Source organism: Pogoniulus pusillus, chromosome 24 (genome assembly GCF_015220805.1).
Source record: "Pogoniulus pusillus isolate bPogPus1 chromosome 24, bPogPus1.pri, whole genome shotgun sequence".
Classification (NCBI taxonomy): domain Eukaryota; kingdom Metazoa; phylum Chordata; class Aves; order Piciformes; family Lybiidae; genus Pogoniulus; species Pogoniulus pusillus.
This window is the reverse complement of record NC_087287.1, coordinates 20,869,596-20,890,291: the sequence shown is the minus strand read 5'-3', so window position 1 is coordinate 20,890,291 and position 20,696 is coordinate 20,869,596. Positions and strand designations below refer to the sequence as shown.

At 49.3% G+C, this 20,696-nt stretch overlaps 1 protein-coding gene across 6 annotated transcripts in view; it reads right to left on the bottom strand.

The window, feature by feature from the left end:
* ERBB4 (erb-b2 receptor tyrosine kinase 4) overlaps positions 1-20,696 on the bottom strand; it is a 915,544-nt gene that overhangs the window by 206,645 nt on the left and 688,203 nt on the right. For 2 of the 6 annotated variants that reach the window (XM_064163916.1, XM_064163918.1), the window contains exons 16-17: positions 15,821-15,865; positions 15,626-15,700 (exon numbers count right to left, since the gene is read on the bottom strand). In XM_064163916.1, coding sequence (XP_064019986.1) covers positions 15,626-15,700; positions 15,821-15,865 — 120 coding nt within the window. The remainder of the gene's footprint in view (positions 1-15,625; positions 15,701-15,820; positions 15,866-20,696) is intronic. The other 4 variants (XM_064163919.1, XM_064163921.1, XM_064163917.1 and 1 more) reach the window with 2 other exon arrangements.

The window sequence follows — 20,696 nt, the reverse complement described above, 5'->3', positions numbered from 1 at the left end:
TGGTCTTGTTGAATGTCATGAGGTTGGCCTGGGCACAGCTCTGCAGCCTGCCCAGGTCCATCTGGATGGATTCCTGCCCTCTAGCAAAGCAACTCTGCCACACAGCTTGGTGCCATCTGTACATTTGCTGAGGGTGCACTGATTCCTCTGTCCCTGTCACTGACAAGGATTTCAAACAGCACTGGTGCCAGTACTGACCCCTGAGGGAGTCACTTGGCACTTCCAGTCCAACCCCCCTGCCACAGCAGCACCAGCACCAGAGAATCCAGCACAGGTCACACAGGAACACATCCAGACAGGGCTGCAAAGGCTCCACAGAAGGACACTCCACAACCTCTCCGGGCAGCCTGTGCCAGGGCTCTGGCACCCTCACAGCAAAGAAGTTACTGCTCCTGTTGAGCTGGAACTTGCTGTGCTGCAGTTTGCATCCCTTGGCCCTTGTCCTGTGGCAGGGCACAAGTGAGCAGAGGCTGTCCCTGTCCCTTTCCTCCTGTCCCCCAGGCCTCAGCTACGTGTCTGTGTATTATCCTCATCTTTTAACTGCAGCTCTACCTATGATCAGTTTCTTTCTCTTTGCATCTATGCACAGGCAACCTCGTAGCACTTTGCTAATCACAGATGTGAGCTGATCAAGCCAACAGCTTGTGTCCACGGTGAGGATGCTGCTCAGAGTGACCCAGGCTCTGCAACAGCTGCTCTGTGATGATTATTTTGCAGTACAGTATGGCCCACAGAAAGGCAAATGGTAATTTGGTAAAAGAACTCTTCCTTCTCCCTAATTTCAGTATGATAGGAGATTCCAGAATGTATTCCTGATGCTGCCTTGTCTACATTAAAAATACTCCTGCTCCAACAGCTGCTAAACTCCCAGAATAGACAGGGCCAAGTACCAGGGGAAACTGCTATCCCATTTAAACAGCTTTCTCTCCCTGTCAGACAAACCCTCCTGCCACCACCCCTCACACCTGAGTAGCAGCATCCCTGGCACACACTGGAGTCTGCTGACCTTTTGTGTCTTCTAAGGTCTCACAGCATTTGAAGCTCAATAGAGCTCAAGAAAAGACACAGAGGGAAGGCTCAGGCATCACACATTTTAATCCCACCTCTGCCATAGGGGAGAGAAGGATTTACCTCTCATCCCACTCCAAAACAGATGTATTTAAAGTACTTGAGTGAGAAGAGTAAAAAGTGGCTGTTGACACCAGCTAGAGAGAACAGACACAGCCATGCTGCTGAAACCTTAGCTCTTGGCTTGCTTTCTCAGTAGTGGTCTAACTCCTCACTGGAATTTGTCTGGAAAGGCAAAGAGCTCCTTTACTTTAAAAATTCCTCGATTAGAAGATGGCCCAAACAGCCCAAGGTTTGACATTTGGAGGCTGACTCACAAGCTGATACAGCAAATCAGTCAGAATGTTGGGGCCCCATCCCTGGACATATTCAAGGTGAGACTCAACAGGGTTCTGGGCAACATGATCTAGTTGAGGATGCCCCTGCTGAGTGCAGGGTGGGGTTGGACTGGATGAGCTTTGGGAGTACCTTCCAAGAGAGAGCATTCTGTGGTTCAGGACAAGCTGAGGCAGTGAGATAGCACTGAACACAGCCTGCAGCCAGGCACTCATGTGCAGAGCACAGAGCTGCCATGAGGGAGGGGAAAGCACATCTAGAGGGGAAGGGACTACTTTGAAGGTAGAATATTATCTCTTCAACCTCTTCTTTCTCTGTTCCACTTACTGGGATTGAGAATGTGCATGTTAACAGCTAGTGGTCCACTTTTCCATGCAGGAGGACTTTTCTTTCCCTCCCACTGCATCTGGCCATGAGGGGCAGGGAAGGAGGTTAATTCCTTTCTGAAATACACAAAGCAACACTCACAGGAAGGGACTGAACATATCCCAGTGGATACCTGGGAAATTAGATCAGTTTGGCCACTGCCATGCCAGTGAGCTGTCCTCTCCCACCCAGCCTACCTGGGCATTGTTGCTTCTTTGCTTCTAACCAACCAGCCCACAAGATCCATGCACCATGGACCCAGAACTGTTTTCAGATCACTTCCACAGAAAGCATCCACTTGGCAGAGCCCTCCAAGCTGCTCCAGCCCAACCTTCCACCCAGCACTGCAGGGGCAACACCAAACCATGTCCCTAAGCACAGCTCCACAGGCTGCTCAAACACCTCCAGCCATGGGGACTGCAGCACTGCCCTGGGCAGAACATTCCATGGCTGAGAACCCTCTCTGGGAAGAAATATTTCCTAGCATCCAGCCTGAACCTCCCCTGGGGCAGCTTGGAACCATTTCCTCTGCTCCTGTCCCTTGCCACCCAGAAGCAGAGGTTGCCCTCTCCTCGCTCCAGCCTCCCTGCAGGGAGCTGCAGAGAGCAATGAGCTCTGCCTTCAGCCTCCTCTTCTGCAGCCTCAACACCCCCAGCTCCCTCAGCCCCTGCTCACAGCCCAGCTGCTCCAGGCCCTTCTCCAGCCTCACTGCCCTGCTCTGGACAGGCAGCAGCCCCTCAGTGTCCTTCCTGGAGTGAGGGGCCCAGAGCTGAACACAGCACTGGAGGTGTGGCCTCAGCAGTGCTGAGCACAGGGGGCTGACCCCCTCTTGTCCCCACTGCCCCCCCTGCTCCTGATCCAAGCCAGGACACTTTGCTGGTGACCACGCTGCACTGTCAGAAGCATAGAGTGCAATGTCCTGTGAGACTATACTCAGCAGCACTGATAGGAAGTCTACAGGTTCTAACCTGGCTGAATCTTAGCAGCATTAAAGTGGAGCAAAACAAACAGTAACAAATAACTAAACCCAATGATCTGTCCCTTCATTTGGCTCTACTTTTTCTGCTGTCATCTCTTCACTCATGTTCTAGACTGGACATGAGGAAGGATTTTTTCCCAGCCAGAGTGGTGAGGCACTGGAATGTGCTGCCCAGGGAGGTGGTGGAGTGCCCAAGCCTGGCTGTGTTTCAAGGTGGTTTGGATGTGGTTCTTGGGGATATGGTGAACCTTGCAGAGTAGGGTTTTGGGCTGGACTTGGTGATCCTGAGTGGCTTTGCCAGCCTGAAGGTTGCCAATTCTGTATGTTACCTTATAACTTCTGTGCCTGCTAAGCAGTATTTGTGCCACTGAATTTCAGTGACTTACCTATGTATTATTAGGTTTACTACAAGCAGAGAGCTGTGATTTCAAATGGAATGGTGACCAAAAGAAGGACATGTAATGAAAATCCAAGGGAACATTTCAAGAGGCAGCTAACACCTTGGCACAGTGCTTTGATGACTTCTGTGTCTAATGCATAGATGATGTCACAGGCAAGGTTTTGGTACTCAGCCAGACATATTATTTTAGGGAACAGTTCACATCTCTTCCTTAAAAGGTTGACTGAATTTCAGGCAATTTTCCTGCAGGTATTATAAGCAAAACTTCCTCCTCTCATTTACAAACCAGGGACTGCATCAAGCCTGGGCCACATTTAACCAAAGCTTGGCCTTTGTCCTGGTGATAAGGTTGAATTTGTTCTCAAATGTCTGCATAAGTGCCACAGCTCTTCAGGATGAGGGAATGACTATCAGCTCTGTTGGAAGATGTTCCTGTCCTGGTAGGGCAATTTAGCCCTTGCTCTCCTCCTCCTGTTGAGGGGAATCCCCAGGAAATTGAGTCAGATGAGCAAAGTCTTGAGGGCTCGGGGCTCAGCACCACATGTCAGGTGTCTTGCCCTGCCCTTAACGTGCTTGTGTGGTCAAAGGAGGCCAGAGCAATGGTGCTAATACCTGTTGGCCAGTTTGAGGGGTGACTTAGAAACCACCTTTCTGCATTGAGCCTCTCTGCCTTTCTGCAATTTGTGGCTCCTTAAGCAGGAATCAAGGCAGCCACATGTATGCAGCTCACACCTGCTGGCTTAGCAGCTCAGCAGCATCTCCTTCCCTCTGTCTGTAATACTTTGTATGTTACCTCGGGATCATTATCTGTTTGAAAGCAGCTTTGGTACAGGAGACTTACTCAGGGACCAAAAGCATCATAGAATCATAGACTCAACCAGGTTGGAAGAGACCTCCAAGATCATCCAGCCCAACCTAGCACCCAGCTCTGGCCAAGCAACCAGACCATGGCACCAAGTGCCTCATCCAGGCTTTTCTTGAATGCCCCCAGGGATGGTGACTCCACCTGGGCAGCCCATTCCAATGCCAATCACTCTCTCTGACAACAACTTTCTCCTCACAGCCAGCCTAGACTTCCCCCAGCACAACTTGAGGCTGTGTCCCCTCATTCTGTTGCTGGTTGCGTGGGAGAAGAGCCCAACCCCACCTGGCTACAGCCTCCCTGCAGGCAGCTGCAGACAGCAATGAGCTCTGCCCTGAGCCTCCTCTGCTGCAGGCTGCACACCCCCAGCTCCCTCAGCCTCTCCTCACAGGGCTGTGCTCCAGGCCCCTCCCCAGCCTTGCTGCCCTTCTCTCAACACCTTCCAGCACCTCAACATCTCTCTTGAATTGAGGGGCTCAGAACTGGACACAGCACTCCAGGTGTGGCCTGAGCAGAACACTGCTGGGGTGAATGCCAAGACTCCATAGGCATAGTTAGAACTTCTCCTGTTTTCCTGTTCCACTGTTCAGCTGTGTGCAGATACCTACTGCCGACCAAGCCGCCAAAGGCTCCCAGCAGAGCAGCGCTGCCGGCCAGGTGCCCGCGGCACAGCACAGCCCTGCAGTGCACTGCTCCGCAGCAGCCCAGCCCAGGCCTTCCCTGTCCACTCGGGGCTCACGTCGAGTAAGGCAGAACGCAGAGAAGTAAGTCCTGGCCAGAGTCTGCCTCCAGTGCCTTTGTCATGCAAATTGCCTGAGCGTGGGAGAGTGCCAAACCCTACACTGCACAGGTAGGCTGGGAGCAGGGCTGCAAGCTTCGCTTCTGCTGGAGCCTAGCTTAAATACTAATGAATTATTAAAAACCACTCGCTGAGGTTTAAGCAACTCTACGTCTTACATACTTCTAAAGCTCTACAAATGTATTTTTAATCATAGATAATTAATTTATAGCAACATTAAATCAAAATTAAATCCTCATTTGAAGCCATAGAAGAAGCCCCCAGGAGAGAGCGGTGAGCTCTGTAGCGCTGCTCTACAATAAGGTCACTTCTTCACGGCGCAGATTTATTTCTGCATCATCTATTATTTGTGCAGCCACAGCACTGCAGACACACAACACAAGGCTTCTGTGGCCTGATGAGAAATAAAAGCAGTGACCTCTGCAGCAGGGCTCTGTGCTGTTTTCCATGGGAACAAACCATTTGCAAGCGGGAATTGCCTAATGCTTCCTGCCTTACAGCAGTGACCTGTTACACTTGGCCTCAGCAGTACTCACTGCTTTCTGCTCAGGGTTTCAGTAAATATAATATATTCAGGGTTTTTTTAGGGGGGGAGAAAAGAGCATTTGGTTTAGAATATATTTCTTTAATTATTTTGCAACTCATTAAAAAAAAATCTGGTTATGACCTCACAAAGCTTAAGCTGGAGAACTTCTGCAGAATAAGTCTTATGGGCAGCAGCTGAGGGAACTGGGACTGATCAGCCTGGAGGAGGCTGAGGGGAGACCTCGTTGTTCTCTTAAGCTACCCGAAAGGAAGTTGGAGTGAGGTGAAGATTGGTCTCTTCCTACTATCAGATAATATCAGTACCACACTCTGCAACTGCCTGAAGGGAAACTGTTGTAAGGTGGGGGTCAGGCTCTGCTCCCAGACAACTTGGTCCAAGAGGACAGGGCATGGCCTGAAGCTGTGCCAAGGTAGAGTTAGGTTGGATATTAGGAAAGGGGAATTAGAGACTGGAATGGGCTGCCCAGAGAGGTGGTGGAGTTGCTGTCCCTGGAGGTGTTTAAGGCAAGCTTGGCTGTGGCACTCAGTGCCATGGTCTGGTTGATGTGAGGGTGTTGGGTCATAGGCTGGACTTGGTGATCTCAGAGGTCTATTCTAGCCTTAATGATTTTGTGATTCTCTGATAGTAGGAGAGGAAATGGCCTGAAATTGTGCCAGGGAAGGTTAAGACTGGATATGAGTGGTCAGGTGTTGGAACAGGCTGCCCAGGGAGGTGGTGAAGCCATTGTCCCTGAAGGCATTAACAGAACGTGTAGACATGACACTCTGGGGCACGGTTTAGTGGCCATGGTGGTGTTGAGTTGATGGTTGGACTCGATGGTCTTAAAGGCCCTTTCCAACAGAAAGGACTCTGTGGCAAGTGTGTGGTAAGCATTGTGGTTAGTGCATTTGGTATCTTCCATGGCACACGTCATGAAATTGAGAAGCTTGCTGTTAAGGTGGTCAAGCCACAGAGGGATAGACTTACTAAACACTTGGGATGAGTCCAGCCAAGGCAACAGGCAGGACTGCCGCACCTAGCCCCAGCCGCCAGGCCAAGGCACCTTCCGACTGCTCAGCCTGGCATCTCTGCGTGGCAAGCACCACTGTGCAGTCATGAGCACCGGCCAGACCCAGCCAAGCACCACGTCTGGCCCGCGAGCATCAACCTCGCCAGCTCGCTGCCTAAGCAGGCAGCTGGCACCACACCCTCTGTGCAGCACTCTGCTGCCCTTCCATCTTGTGCACTGTCAACAGGACCTCCAAAGTGGTGCACCACAGAAAGCATTTTGGAAAGCACTTGTGTGGCACTGCCTCTAGCTCTTGCACTCTTCCAACCTTAACACTTTATTTCCCTCTATAGTAGTAGATCCTGCCAAATGCTCCCATGCTGTGCGATCACAGCTGCCGAGTAAAGCACAGGAATCACAGAATGGTTTAGGTTGGAAGGGACTTCAAGGATCATTTAATTCCAACCCCTTGCCATGGGCAGGGACACTTCCCATTAGAACAGGTCACTCAAGGCCTCGGCCAACCTGGCCTTGAACACCTCCAGGGAGGGAGCAGCCACAACCTCCCTGGGCAACCTGTGCCAGTGTCTCACCACCCTCACTGCAAACAACTTCTTCCAAACATCCAGTCTGAATCTCCCCTCTGCCAGTTCAAACCCATTCCTCCTCATCCTGTCAATGAACTTCTGCAGATCCCAGACAAATCTTCCTGCACACGTTGCAGAACAAGGAGAGCTTTTCCATCTGCAGAGCAGAGAAGAAGGAAATCCCAGCTGCTCCTTTCCTAAGCAGAAGAGTGCTACCAAGGGGGAGTGGTAAAAAGTGATGAACTACAGAAATCACCGCAGGAATCACAAATGTGTTCCTCCTAAAGCTCCAGGCGGTGAAATGTGACAGTAAAGGTGCCCATGGAAAACACCTCTTTGCAAAACGAGTTCCCTAGCAGCCCTAGCAGGATTTCTCTATCAGTCTGTCCTAAGCAGGTCATGTGTAAGCTCTGCTCAGCCCACAGGGGGAGGACAAGAAACTGCCTGCTTTTATAGCCTTGATTCTCAACAAATAAAACCAAATCTGTTCCTTCAACCACTCTGATAGGGAAACAGAGAGCTCCATATTAAAAGCCTCTCAAGAGCAGCATCTTTTACCCATCAAGTATCGTAGCCCAGTTTATATACTCACAGAATCTACGTTTCCCTTACTTTTATACAGAGCTTCTCTTCCCCTCCAGAACGGCTGTAATGATTCCATAAAAACAGAGAGCATATGGAACACTCTCCTCCAAGCAGTGGAGCAGCCTGCCATAAAAGCAATTCACAGAAGCAGTTTATTAGAGGTGCTTTCCCTTTCCCATCCTCTACTCAGAGCTGCTGCTGCTGGATTCTGTTGAATTCATACTGTGTGGGGGTACAGAGCAGCTAGGAAAGGACTGGCCTGCATTGCATAGGGCTCACTGTTCATTAGCTCTTGCACACACAGAAAGCCATCTCTGTGGGCTTTTTGCTCAGGAGGTGCTGCTTTGTTGGGAGGACATCCTTTGGCCAGACACAGCCAGCTCTAGGCTGGTAACTGAAGCTAACAGTGACACATCATTTTACATAGCCACTTGAAAGCAGTGGTCCCAGCTAATTAGTTTCTGTTAGTAAAGTGGGAAATGTGGATGACATTTTCTTAGGGCATAAATAGAGAGACATCAGCTTGCTACAGCAGTAGCACCAAGGTGACAGCTCTTTCCTCTTATACCCACCACATGCTTTTGATGACATCTTCAGACTTCCAACCTCTCACACACTGGAAAACAGAAATTCACTCTTCCTTTGCTGGCCTGAGCTCTCTTAGTATCAACCGAATGGAGCACAGGATGGACAAACACCTTTCAAACTCATACCCTAAGAGCTTCCTCCACAGCCTTGCTCCAAGAACTGAGTTAGCCAAGCCTTTCTGGTTGACTTCAGAGCAGGAAAGCTTAGAAGAACCATCCTTTTGTGACTGGCTTATCTTCGTAATGAATGGCAGAGTCACACTTCCACAGCTTTTCAACATCCTTGCAGGCAGTGGCTGCCCAGCCTTGGAAGCAGACATGCTCCTCCTCTCCTCCAAACAACGATGCTGCTCTACCCAAAGAAAGCACAGCTGCCAGAAGGTGCTGCAAGGAGGAACGTCACTCCAGCAACAGCTGGGAAAGAAGGTCCTTTGGGCACCCTGGCAATTCCAGCTTCCCTCTGCTATCAGCACCCTAAGAAATGCTGAGACAAAAGGGGGGGGGGGGGGGGGGAGGGGCATACTGAAGCCTTACAGTCATAATCCAGCACCTAATCCCCCAGCCTCTGTGATCTGCTGCAGGTGACCCTGCTCTGCAGGGGGCTGCACTGGATGATCTCTCCAGCCCCTAACATTCTGTGGTTCTGTGACCCCCAAAAGGCAGAGAGGAGCTATGAGCTGCTGAGACACAAAGCTCTTGTTCCCTCTGCATTCCCTGGGCTGAGACTGTCAGCGTGGCAAGCAGGGGGGAACACAAAGAAGCAGTGACATTGGTTACGGTCAGCTAAGGACTCCATCTTGCACAGGGAATTCTCTGCTGGCCTGTCCCACTCCTTCAGGCCTCTGTGGCATCAGAGCAGCTCCAGGAGGTCAGCCAGAAAATCTGCTCAGCAAACTGCCTCAGTGAGTCACATGAAATACAATCAGGCAGCATGGAGGCAGGCAGCCTGAGGGTTAAACAGGGGGCAGAGAGAACAACTGCAGGTGTGAGCAAAGGCTGTGCCCGCCTCAGGATCTCAACGGCAGCAAACCAAGAGCCAGAATGGCAATAACCAGGACTTGCAAGCAGAAGAGGCACCTGTCTTCCTTGTGCCTCCAAACTCCTTTGGAGTTTGGACTCTTCCTGGCAGTTAGAACACAGGGAAAGCCTTTGTGGGGTTAAATTGAATACACCACAACTAAACGTGGGCCCTTGCAAGGTGGGAAAGGCACAGGAGCAACACTGAGCAACATAAGAGACATTTGAGCAATCTACAGTCCAGAAGAAAAGGGTTAAAATGGGCCTAGATGTGGCAGCATGCTGGAGAGAGTGCAAGGGCTGCTGGCAGCCTTTTGGACAGAACTCTGCTGAGCAGCAAGAGGGGTTTGGGTTGCTCTGGTCTGTCGGCTGGCTGGGCTGCTTCGGGTTTTTGGTTGGTTGGGGTTGGGGTTTTTTTGCTTGCTTGGTTGCTTTTTGTTTGTTTGTTTGAAAGAAACAAAAAAACCCCAACCCAAACCAAAAAACTTCAACAAAACCCAAGCCCCTGTGCAAAATGCACCACCAAAAGTAAACACTTTGTTCCATAAAATAAAAAGGACCAAATAGAAGCAAGAAACCTGCCCTGGTCATCTGGGAAATGTGCCATGGGAGGCACATCTGCTGGAGCTTGATGGAACTGCTTACACTGATAAAACATGACAGTCAGGATTCCTTTGCTGCAGAATCACAGAACTGTTTTGCCTGGGAAAGACCTCTAAGATCATCAGATCCAACCTCCATCCTAACACTACCATGGCCATCAAACCATGTCCCAGAGTGCCACAGCCACATGTTTCCTGAACACCTAAAGGCAGGGTGACTCCACCACCCCCTGGGCAGCCTGTGTTGATGCCTGACCACTCGTTCCATAAGCAACTTTCTCCTAATACCCAACCTGAACTTCTGGCACAATTTCAGGCCATTTCCTCTCCTACTATCACCTGATGCTAGAGAGGAGAGACCAATCTTAGCCTCACCACAACCTGCTTTCAGATGATTTGAGAAAGCAATGAGGTCTCCCCTCAGCCTCCACTTCTCCAGACTATTGGTTCCAGTTCCCCCAACTGTTCCTCACCAGACCTGGACCCTTCCCCAGCGTTTTTGCCCTTCTCTGGGCATGCTCTAGCACCATAATGTCTTCCTTGTAGTGAAGAGGCCCAAAACAGAACTTAGCATTTGAGATGTGGCCTCACCAGTGCCCAGCACAGGGCCACAGCCACTTCTCTACTGCAGCTGGCTGCACTATTCACAGTATCACAGTATCACAGTATCATCAGGGTTGGAAGAGACTTCACAGATCATCAAGTCCAACCCTTTAGCACAGAGCTCAAGGCTAGACCATGGTTCCTTCTTGACCAGCTGGTCACATTGCTGACTCACAGTCAGCTACCTGTCAACCAACACCCCAGGTCCTTTTCCACCAGGCAACTTCTCAGGCACTCTGCCCCAAGCCTGTAGTGCTGCATGGGGTTGCTGTGACTCACGTGGAGGACCCAGCATTTGGCTTTGTTAAACCTCATACAACTGACCCATAGATCTAGACTGTCCAGATTTCTTTGCTCAGCCTTCCTACGCTCAAGCAGATCAACCCTCCCACCTGCCACCTGCAAACTCACTGAGGGTGCACTCAATTCCCTCACCCAGATCACTGATAAGGACGTTCATGAGAACTGTCCCCACCACTGAGCCCTGGGGAATGCTGCTGGTGACCAGCTGCAGTTAACTCCATTCACCACCACTCTTTGAGCCCAGCCAGGCAGCCAGCTCTTACCTCAGCCAGCTATCCACCCATCCAAGCCAGTTCCTCCAGGAGATGGTGTCAAAGTCTTTACTGAAGTCCAGATAAACATCCACAGCTTTTCCTTCATCCACTAAATGGGTCTCCTTGTTGTAGAAGGAGATCAGGTTCTTTATGCAGGATCTGTACTCCATCAACCCATGCCACCTGTGCTTGATGATCCGATTGCCCTGCACATGCTGCATAATGGCACTCTAGATGCCTTGTTCAGTCTCTTTCCCAGCACTGAGGTCAGACTGACAGGCCTGTAGTTCCCCAGGCCCTCCTTCTGGCCCCATAGATGGGCATCATGCTTGCTTGCCTCCAGTCAGCTGGAGCTTGCTCACCTGACAGCACTGCTGGCTGAGCACTTCCAGAGCTGCCTCACTACCCCTGGATGGATGCCATCTGGCCCCATGGGCTTATCTATGTGTAAGTGTGCAGCAGGTTGCTAACCATCTCCTCTTGGACTGTGGGGGCTTCGTTCAGCTCCCATCTCCACCCTCCAGCTCAGGGGGCTGGGTATCTAGCAAGCAGCTGGGCTCACAACCAAAGACTGAGGAAAGGAAGGTATTAAGTACCTCAGCCTTTTCCTCTTCCTTGACCACTCCATTCCCCCCTGAACCCAACAAAGGACAGAGATTCTCTTCAGTCCTCCTTTTGCCCCTAATGTATTTGTAGCAGCATTTCCTGCTCCCTTTAACAGATGAGGCCAAACTAATTTCAGTTGGGCTTTGGCCATCCTCATGCAGGCAGATGACAATCCTGTAGTGCTCCTGAGTGGCCTGCTCCTTCTGCCAGTCACCTTAGGCTCTCCTCCCTAAGCAGCAACCACATCTCTCTGTTGAACCAGGCCCCCTCCTCCCCATCGACTTGTCTTATGGCGCATGGGCACAGCCTGTTCCTGTGCCTTTGGGAGTTCCCTCCTGTCCTGAACAGAAAGCCTCCAGTCAGTGGGTCACTGGCAAACTGAAAACTGGAAAAGGCAACACTGGTGTGAAAGTGGGAAAAGGTGAAGATGAGGAATGGCTCATTTGTGTTAGTCCTGCTTTCACTGCCTGCCCTCCAGCTCACTGCCAATTCACATCCATGGAAGAAACCCAAGTGTAAACCTGATTACTGCTTTATGGCCCACAAAGTCCAAGGCATGGAACTGCTAAAGGGACATGAGAAATGTTCTCTCTAATGTGAAACACATCCATGTTTGACTGACACCCTTATGGGAATAAAAAAAGCTCACTTTGCCAGTGCAGTTTTGCCCATTTTCAGGCCAAAGAAAATGAACCATTTTCATTAGAACAGAACAAACAAACCCCCAGAATCAAACCAGAAAAGCAGAGACTGTCACTGCACAATGCAAAGGTCTGAGGTTTCCTCCTGTGGCTTGGAAGCATCATACCTACATCCTGACATGAAACGCAGAGCAGTGAGTTTCGAAGTTTGAAGAGAAAATAAATTCCTCAGCTCTAAAGGAAACATTTGAGGGTATTCCCCCTCGGGCAGAGTGAAGCAGGAAATTACTCACTTGAGCAGAGTAAAACAATTGGCTTCATTTGCACTCCTCTTTCTTGCTAATTTGCTGTGCTATCTTGACAGTAGATTCCAGAACTCAAACCCTATGAGTCACACAACATAAAAAACCCAAGATAAGCACTGCCTGCTAACACCTGGCTGCAGCCTGGCACCCCACTAAACAACACCTCCTTTAGCATCGTGTCCTGTTAATTTCTAAACACAGGACCCATTCTAGTGCCTGCTGTAATTAACAGGAGTCTTTCCACCCAGTGGTCACTTGGCAGAACCTCCACAGACTTTACTACTACTGAATATTCTCAGTGCAGTGGAGAATTCTGGAGTTCTATCACTTGCATTAAAAACTGAACAAGCTTTGACTCCCTTCTGGGCTATCAGGGAAAAGCTGGAGAGGTTAGAATCACAGAATGGCCTGGGCTGGAAGTGTCCTCCAAAGCTCATCCAGTCCAACCCCCTCTGCACTCAGCAGGGACAGCCTCAACTAGGTCAGGCTGCACAGAGCCCTGTCGAGCCTCACCTTAAATATCTCCAGGGACGACGAGGTCCCAACCACCTCTTTGGGCAATCTGTTGCAGTGTTCCAGCAGCCTCATGGTGCAGAATTTGTTCCTAACATCCAATCTAAATCTGCCCTGATCCAGTTTGCAGCCATTGCCCTTGTCCTGTCCCTGCAGGCCTTTGCAAACAGTCTCTCTGCAGCCTGCTTGTAGCCCACTTCAGGTACTGAAAGGCTGCTGTTAGATGTCCCTGGAGCCTTCTCTTCTCCAGGCTAAACACCCCCAGCTCCCTCAGCCTGTCCTCAAAGCAGAACGGTTCCAACCCCCTGATTATTTTCATGGCCCTCCTCTGGAGCCTCTCCATCAGATCCATGTCCTTCCTGTGCTGAGGGCTCCAGAGCTGGATGCAGCTCTGCAGGTGAGCTTTCACCAGTGCAAAGTGGCAGAATCTCTTCCCTCCATCTGCCTGTAGCACTGGTAAGAGTTACACTCCAGCCAACTGATTGTCTTCCTAGTATCCAGGCTATGAGTAACCTCAAACACTGATTAAACCTCAAACACTGTTCCCTCGAAGACTGACTAAAACCCCAGTTGATGAAGGAGATGTTCCTTTTGAACTGGTTACTGTTCTCTGTAGCCCGGAAAGCCCTATCAATTTATAATAGTAATAATAGTAATAATAGTAATGTATTCATGCTTTGAGTGAGGGTGACCCAATGGAGACCTTAGAGTGATGGCTTGCTTTGGGCAAATGAAGAGTACATCTGCAAATCAGGCCCCCACAGGAGTATCTCCAAGGGGATACAACAGATCAGTAAGAGGAAAACAAACCCACTGAAATACTGAAGAACTCAGCCTCTGTCACTCATTCATTGGTCCCTGAGCTAAATCAGAACCGGATCAAGGACACCATTTGACAGCATTTAGGGAGCACTTATTTGCAAGCCAAACTATCTCTCTCTCCAGGCAGAAATGGCACCACTCACGTTAGCTACACAGCAGGAAGGAAAGGCAACCTACAAGCATTATTTTTTTCAAAGACCAGGAAAAAGGAACTAAATCAAAGTAAAATCCTTAATGAGGTGAAGCTGATTGAAATGGCAGAGTTTCCCCCCGGCTCTAGCTGAGGACAGCAATCCCAAAGTCTGGAAGTCAAACTAACCAGTTTGAATTCAAAGTTAACTCAATGGCTAAGAAAGCCTTTCATGAAAAAGAATGCAAAGTGTGACTGAGATGTTTTGAGTCTTCTTAAACCAATTTGTTTTGATCACCGTGGCTGAAACATGAAATTGTTGTAAAGTTACAATCTTTTATCAGAAAAGAACTGTTTAAAGAAACAAATCATAGTGTTATGTGAGTTAAAAAAATCAGTTTTGCTGAAACATTTCCTTTTCTCCAGAGAAGTACAGAAGAAAAAGCTTCATTTGCTTTTCAGCTGCCTTAAACTACAGCCAAAAAACAAAATCAACCCCCTGAAAGTAACTAACACCACTCAGCCAAACAACACCACTCAGCTCAAACAACCAACACCACTCAACACTGCCAACACCACTCAAACCAACCAACCAACACCACTCAGCCAACCAACACCACTCAGCTCAAACAACCAACACCACTCCAACCAACCAACCAACACCACTCAGCCAACCAACACCACTCAACACTGCCAACACCACTCAAACCAACCAACCAATACCACTCAACACAACCAACACCACTCAACACAATCAACACCACTCCAACCAACCAACACCACTCAACACAACCAACACCACTCAATTCAACCAACACCACTCAAACCAACCAACCAACACCACTCAACTCAACCAACACCACTCAAACCAACCAACACCACTCAAACCAACCAACCAACACCACTCAACTCAACCAACACCACTCAAACCAACCAACACCACTCAAACCAACCAACCAACACCACTCAACTCAACCAACACCACTCAACACAACCAACACCATACAACTCAACCAACCAAAACCACTCAACCCCACCAAACACCAATGCAACTCAGCCAACCCTGCACAATCAGCCAACAGCACTCAGGTCACCAACCAACACCACTCAACCTAAACCGCTCAACCAAACAAACAACACCAGTGCAACTCAACCAACCCTGTGCAATCAACCAACACCATTTAGCTCACCAACCAACACCACTCAATCTAAATCACTCAACCAACCAAAACCACTCAACTCAACCAGCCAGAAACTGCTCAGCTCAACCAACACCATTCAACCTACCAAACCCACACAACTGAGCCAAAGCCACTCCACTCAGCCCGACCTAAAACAACTCAACCCACCTAAAACATCAAAACAACAACAACAAAGAACAATCCCCCCCAAAAAACAATAAAGTAAATTCCAATGTAAGCCAAGTTTTTACCAGACTTACTTCTGGCAAATTTTCATCAAGAATTATGCATTTTGGAATAAAAGTTCAGGATTTAACCTAAAAACAGTTCCAAAGTTTTTTTAAAAAATCAGAATTTAAGATAAAATCTTTTTTTCTAATCAGCCAAAACAAATGATACACTTAATTGGCCTCCCTGAGGCAGTGTGGGTGGCTGCAGGCATCCTGAGCTGAGCACTCTGCTGCCCCACAGGTGCCTTGTGACCCAACTGGTTAGTGTGAGCTCCTGGAGCTGCGTACCCGAACGGGGGAGCGGTGGATGTTACCTAGCGTGTGGTGGTAAAGCGGACTGGCGTGTCCATGGATAGTAAATGCAGTCATGACTAGCGGGACCTCTACACCTGCAGGCAATTACAGAACAAGAGAGGTCATTTGCCATTCACAAGGACATGCAGATGCATGCGGCCTTGTCCACACGAGGAGGATGGAAGACACACAGGGAACGCTCACGCAGCAAGTACCTATCCATCAGGCCGATGCAGTCCTCCATGCGCGGCCCTATGCACCTGCAGCAAATCCAAACGGAGAAGAGGGGAGAAAGAGAGAGAGAAGTCCGTTATTTACAGAGCCCAGGAGCAGGAATCCCCTCGCTCTTAGCCATCCTTCTGAAGAGAGAACCACGTCACCACCAAACCTCAGCTTGGGAAAGAAAACAGATTGGGGATGGGAACATGAGAGCACTGCGAGGCTGGGGAACCTTGGCTCAAACAGCGCTCCAGGCAGGCTTCACCTGCGCACGGTGGAGTCCTGACAATAGGGCTGCTTTTTCTGGGTGTTGTCTGAATCATCAAAGCAGTGATTACTGCACAAAAGCTGCTCGTGTCCAAGATGAGACCTCCAGGAGCACAAAGCAGAACTTGTTTTCCTCCTTTGTGTAGCTGACACAACTGTTCCCTTTGTTCTAGCCAGGGCAACTGCACAAATATTTTGGGATCTGAGGAAAGCTCAAGGGTGGACTTCCAGCAACAAAAACCAGAGCAAACTGGTGTCTGCCAATCCAGGCATTTTTAGTCTGCCCTCCTTAGACGCTTCCAGAAGTCCTTCACCTGCAAAATCACCACGGGCAATGGAAATGCAGGGGACTGCTATGCAGCACCTCTAAACCACCACCTCCCAGCAAAAGAATCTGTTTGCAAAGCATGGCCATGCATGGCTCTAGCTTGGCCTCACGTGGTGCTCGGGTCCCTGCATTCAAACACCAGGGCACCTCTGTGCTCACACAGCAATCTGGGCTCTCACAAACAGAAAGTAAAGCTCAGCCTTTAGGGCTGTAGAGCTGAATGCCCAGCTGGTGCCTCTGTGCCCACAGGGAGCGGGAGGCCCTCAGCATATTAGGGAAGCCAAACTGCTTATTGCAACTCTTTACACTGCCTTCAAGCCATTTCATTAACAGGCATTTTGGCTGTCTATCTACTAGAGGAGCAGGTGATCTGGCACATCAAGAGACAGAAACTCACTTCTGCTGAGGCATTTGAAATTTAAGGTATGATCCTCAACTCTTAATCAAGTCTCCTGCTTTGAGCTTGGCTTTGATAGAAGGATATGCACATCAAAAATCCAAGAGAGTTCAAATATGCTCCCAGGAGAGCTTCTTTCCACTTCACCCTCTCATGCCACTCATCAGCTCCTGCTGCATTTAAATTAGCTAGCACTTTGCCATTATTAGATAAACCCAGTGAATTCAATTTCCCCTTACCTGCACACCAGGGAGAGCAGAACCACAGCCAACCTCACCTCTTGTTTAATGCTTATTTTGATGTAAAAACTGACATGCAAGCAGGAACTGTAAGGACTCCTTCAGCAATCGTGCAGGCACAAAACGAATCCATTAAATACCCAGCTGGACAGGTAGTGCAGAAATGGGAAAAGTAGCTTCAAACACAGCTCAGAAAGGCAGAGACAACTCTGGATGGCCTTTGGAGATGTCAGCAGTCCTGAGATTCAGACTTCAGAACTCAAGACTGTGTATTCTGACCAGTCTCAAACGCACCCCAGCAGCTCTGCTTTTCCCAGCAACAGGGAGAAAATGAGGTCAGCGATGAGGGAGGCAGAAAGAAGTCCCATTTCCTGGCACAGCAAGAAAATCTGAGCTCAGGCTCTTCAGACTGGAGGTCCAAGAGCCCATGACTGGTTCAGACGGACCAACCGAGCTCCACGACTTGGAGTCATTTCACACCTGTACATTTGTTCTCTCAGACTTTTGGAGGCTAGGACTGGAACCCAAGAAGAGAGAGCTGCTTGGACCTCACCCCTTCCACGCTGCAATACCATTCATTTTGATTTAGAGCTGTAATCTCATTCAGTGAGTTTTCCATCTCCAAAGAGAACACTGCCCAGGTGCAACTGCCACTGCTTGCAGCCACACTGAACAGCTTCCCACTCTCCAGAGGCTTGGCTGTTCTGATTGCATGCAGTGAAGCACAACACTGGGTGAGCAATGGCAGCATCTATTAACAAGTTAATTTGCACCACCCAGCCATCAGGTGTTTTTTCCTTCCTGGGTTCCAGGCTTTTTGACTCATCCAAGTGCCAACATGGCAGAATCACACATCATACTGGTATTCCATTCACCCCCAGGCTTCCTCTGCTTCTGCTTCAATCTGGGCGGTTTTTTATGTCCAAGGGTGCTCTGTAAATTGGATTGGTTGGCTGATACATGCCAATGCTCTAATGATATATGCAGCACCTTACAGCACTTCAATAGAGCTTTACAGAAAATGACACTGGGAGCTCACCTTAGCATCCTCCTGGAAGAAAATTACAGGTGAGAAGGGTTTTGAAAACTGGGCTGGCTACTGTTTTGTGAAGGATGATCTCTTTCTCTCCCTTTCATCATTTTGCCTTAAGACTGAAACCCAAGGCCTTAACTGTGCACAGGCAACGAGCAGCAGAGACATTTCCCATCAGATGAATGCTAAAAAATCTTTGTTATTAGAAGCAAACAAGGACAGGAGAAAATGTGAGTTGTGGCAATGGCCTGGCCAGGGTAAAGCCAAATAACTCAAACCCAGGCAGTTACCTGGCGAACAGGAAGCACATACCGATGGTGATTGTAAGAAAATTGAACTGGGGCAGGAGGAAATTTTGTCCCAGCAGGATAGTTTGTTGCCATTGAATTTGCACTGTTGTGTCCTCTGGAGTTCACAATGACTTCCTAAAAACACACCTAAGCTTTATGAGCAAGGCAGTACTGATGCCTGCTGGACCACAGAGATGTCGACGAGGCTCCTTGACCTCTCTGGTCTTGGCTTAGAAGGAAAAGAAAAGTTTTGGTGAAAAGTAATGCTGTGCCTTGGGAGAGCTGTAGGAGAAATGCTTTGCCTTGGGAGAGCTGTAGGAGAAATGCTTTGCCTTGGGAGAGCTGTAGGAGAAATGCTCTGCCTTGGGAGAGCTGCATGAGAAAGTGCCTCCCTAGGACGAGGTGAGGTGTCCAGTGCCATGTCCCACCTGGGTCCTGCCTGGCTGGGAAGCAGACAGTCAAATGCTATTACAGAACTACAGTTTTGTGTCTGTGAGATGTTCCGTTTTGGCCAGCTCTGCCAGGAGAAGTGCCAACTGCTTTCTGCCTCCTGAACTAAATGAGAGCTGCCCGATGTGCCTCAGAGCTGCTCCAGACTGCCTCCATCTAGCTGATATCAATCACAGCTATGCAAGGCCAAGAGCATAGTTGCTGCATCCAAGGAAGTCACTCCTTGAGAGTTCTCCTGGCCAGTGCAAGCTCATTATGAGGGCTGGATAATTACACACCCATCAAGAGGAGCAGTCATTAGCTGTGCCTAACAGAGAATGGCATCATCACAGCTCAAGTTCCAGGCACAAAACAATCATCTGGAAGAGCCATGACCAAACTGTGGCAAAGCACCACAGAGGGACAGGTCAGAGAGTAATAGAAGGGCTTAGGCTGGAAGAGACCTCAGAGATCATCTAACCCAACCCCCTGCCATGGCAGGGACACCTCTCAGCTAGCTCAGCTTACTCAAGGCCTCATCCAACCTGCCCTTCAGCATCTCCAGGCAGGGGCATTCGCAGCCTCTCTGGACAATCCATTCCAGAGCCTCGCCACTCTCCTAGTGAGGAATTTCTTCCTCAGATCCAATTTAAACCTCTTCTCCTTCGATTTCCATCCATTTCCCCTTGCCCTGTGGGTGGACACTGTTGTAAAGAGTCCCTCTGCAGCCTTCCTGTAGCATCCCTTCAGGTATTGGAAGGCAGCTCTAAGGTCCTCCCAGAGTCTTCTCCTTGGTGACAGTAACAGGTGAGGAGAAGTGAAACAACTTAGGTGAACAAACAGTGCATTTTATCAGGCAGCCTCACTGAAAGGCAGCAGCAGTGCAGGAATGAGCTAACAGCACACTGGGAGCACTGCTCTGGAGCAGCACTGTTTGACAGGTATCCAAGCTGTACTGCGAAGGCTTTGGCTCCACTGCAGCAACTGAACCAAGAGAGAGCAGAGATGCCAGATGAAGCAGAATTACAGCTGCTTGGTACTACTCATTTGTGAGCCAGACACCAACATGTGTCCCTTCCACAGAGTATTGCACTGCAGAGTCCTGAGTGAGGGGAACTGAAATATTCATTTCTGAAGGAAGGGCACAGAACTAAAGAATTCCATACTGAAGGAGGAAAGGAGAGAGAGTAACTGATTTGCTTTCTCTCTGTGGGCAAATTAGCCCCTGGCAGTGCTGGCAAGAGGAAAAACAGCCCATAAAGCCCAAGCACCTCGGGCAGGCAGAACACTTTGACTGACATCATCACAGGCCTGAGCCTCTCTAAGAACGTGGGAGAAGCACACCTGCAGGCTGGCATGGTGGTGCTGTGGCTTTTCAATGAGGGGCACCAAGACACCCAAGGATGGGCAATTGACTCTTTCATGAAAGGAGGATTTCTATCACATGCTAGGGGCTGGAAGGGACCTCCTGAGATCACCGAGGCCAACCCCCAGGAACAGCATTTGGCTCATGGCAAAAGCTCCTTGGCAAACGTGACCTGGGTGAGACTTTTGGCCCTTTACCTCACAAGAGTTAGTTACTTCTCTGGAGACTGGCACTGCTAAATGAGACTCCTTCACCTACCAGCTACAGAAAATACACAGAAGGAAAACCTGAAAGCTGAAGGATTAAATGACAACAGAACTCAACAGAAGTGCACCCTTTGGTTACTGAGGGTTGGCAGTGACTGCTGTCAAGCTACAATCACCTAAAGTCCTTCCTGTTTGAGTATGAACATTAGATGTTCATCACAAGGCACCAAAGCCTCCCATCCTCTCCAGGCTTATAAGCAACCAGTGGCCTATAAAGAAGTAGAAAGGCAAGAAAAACATTCTGCTCCCTTCCTACT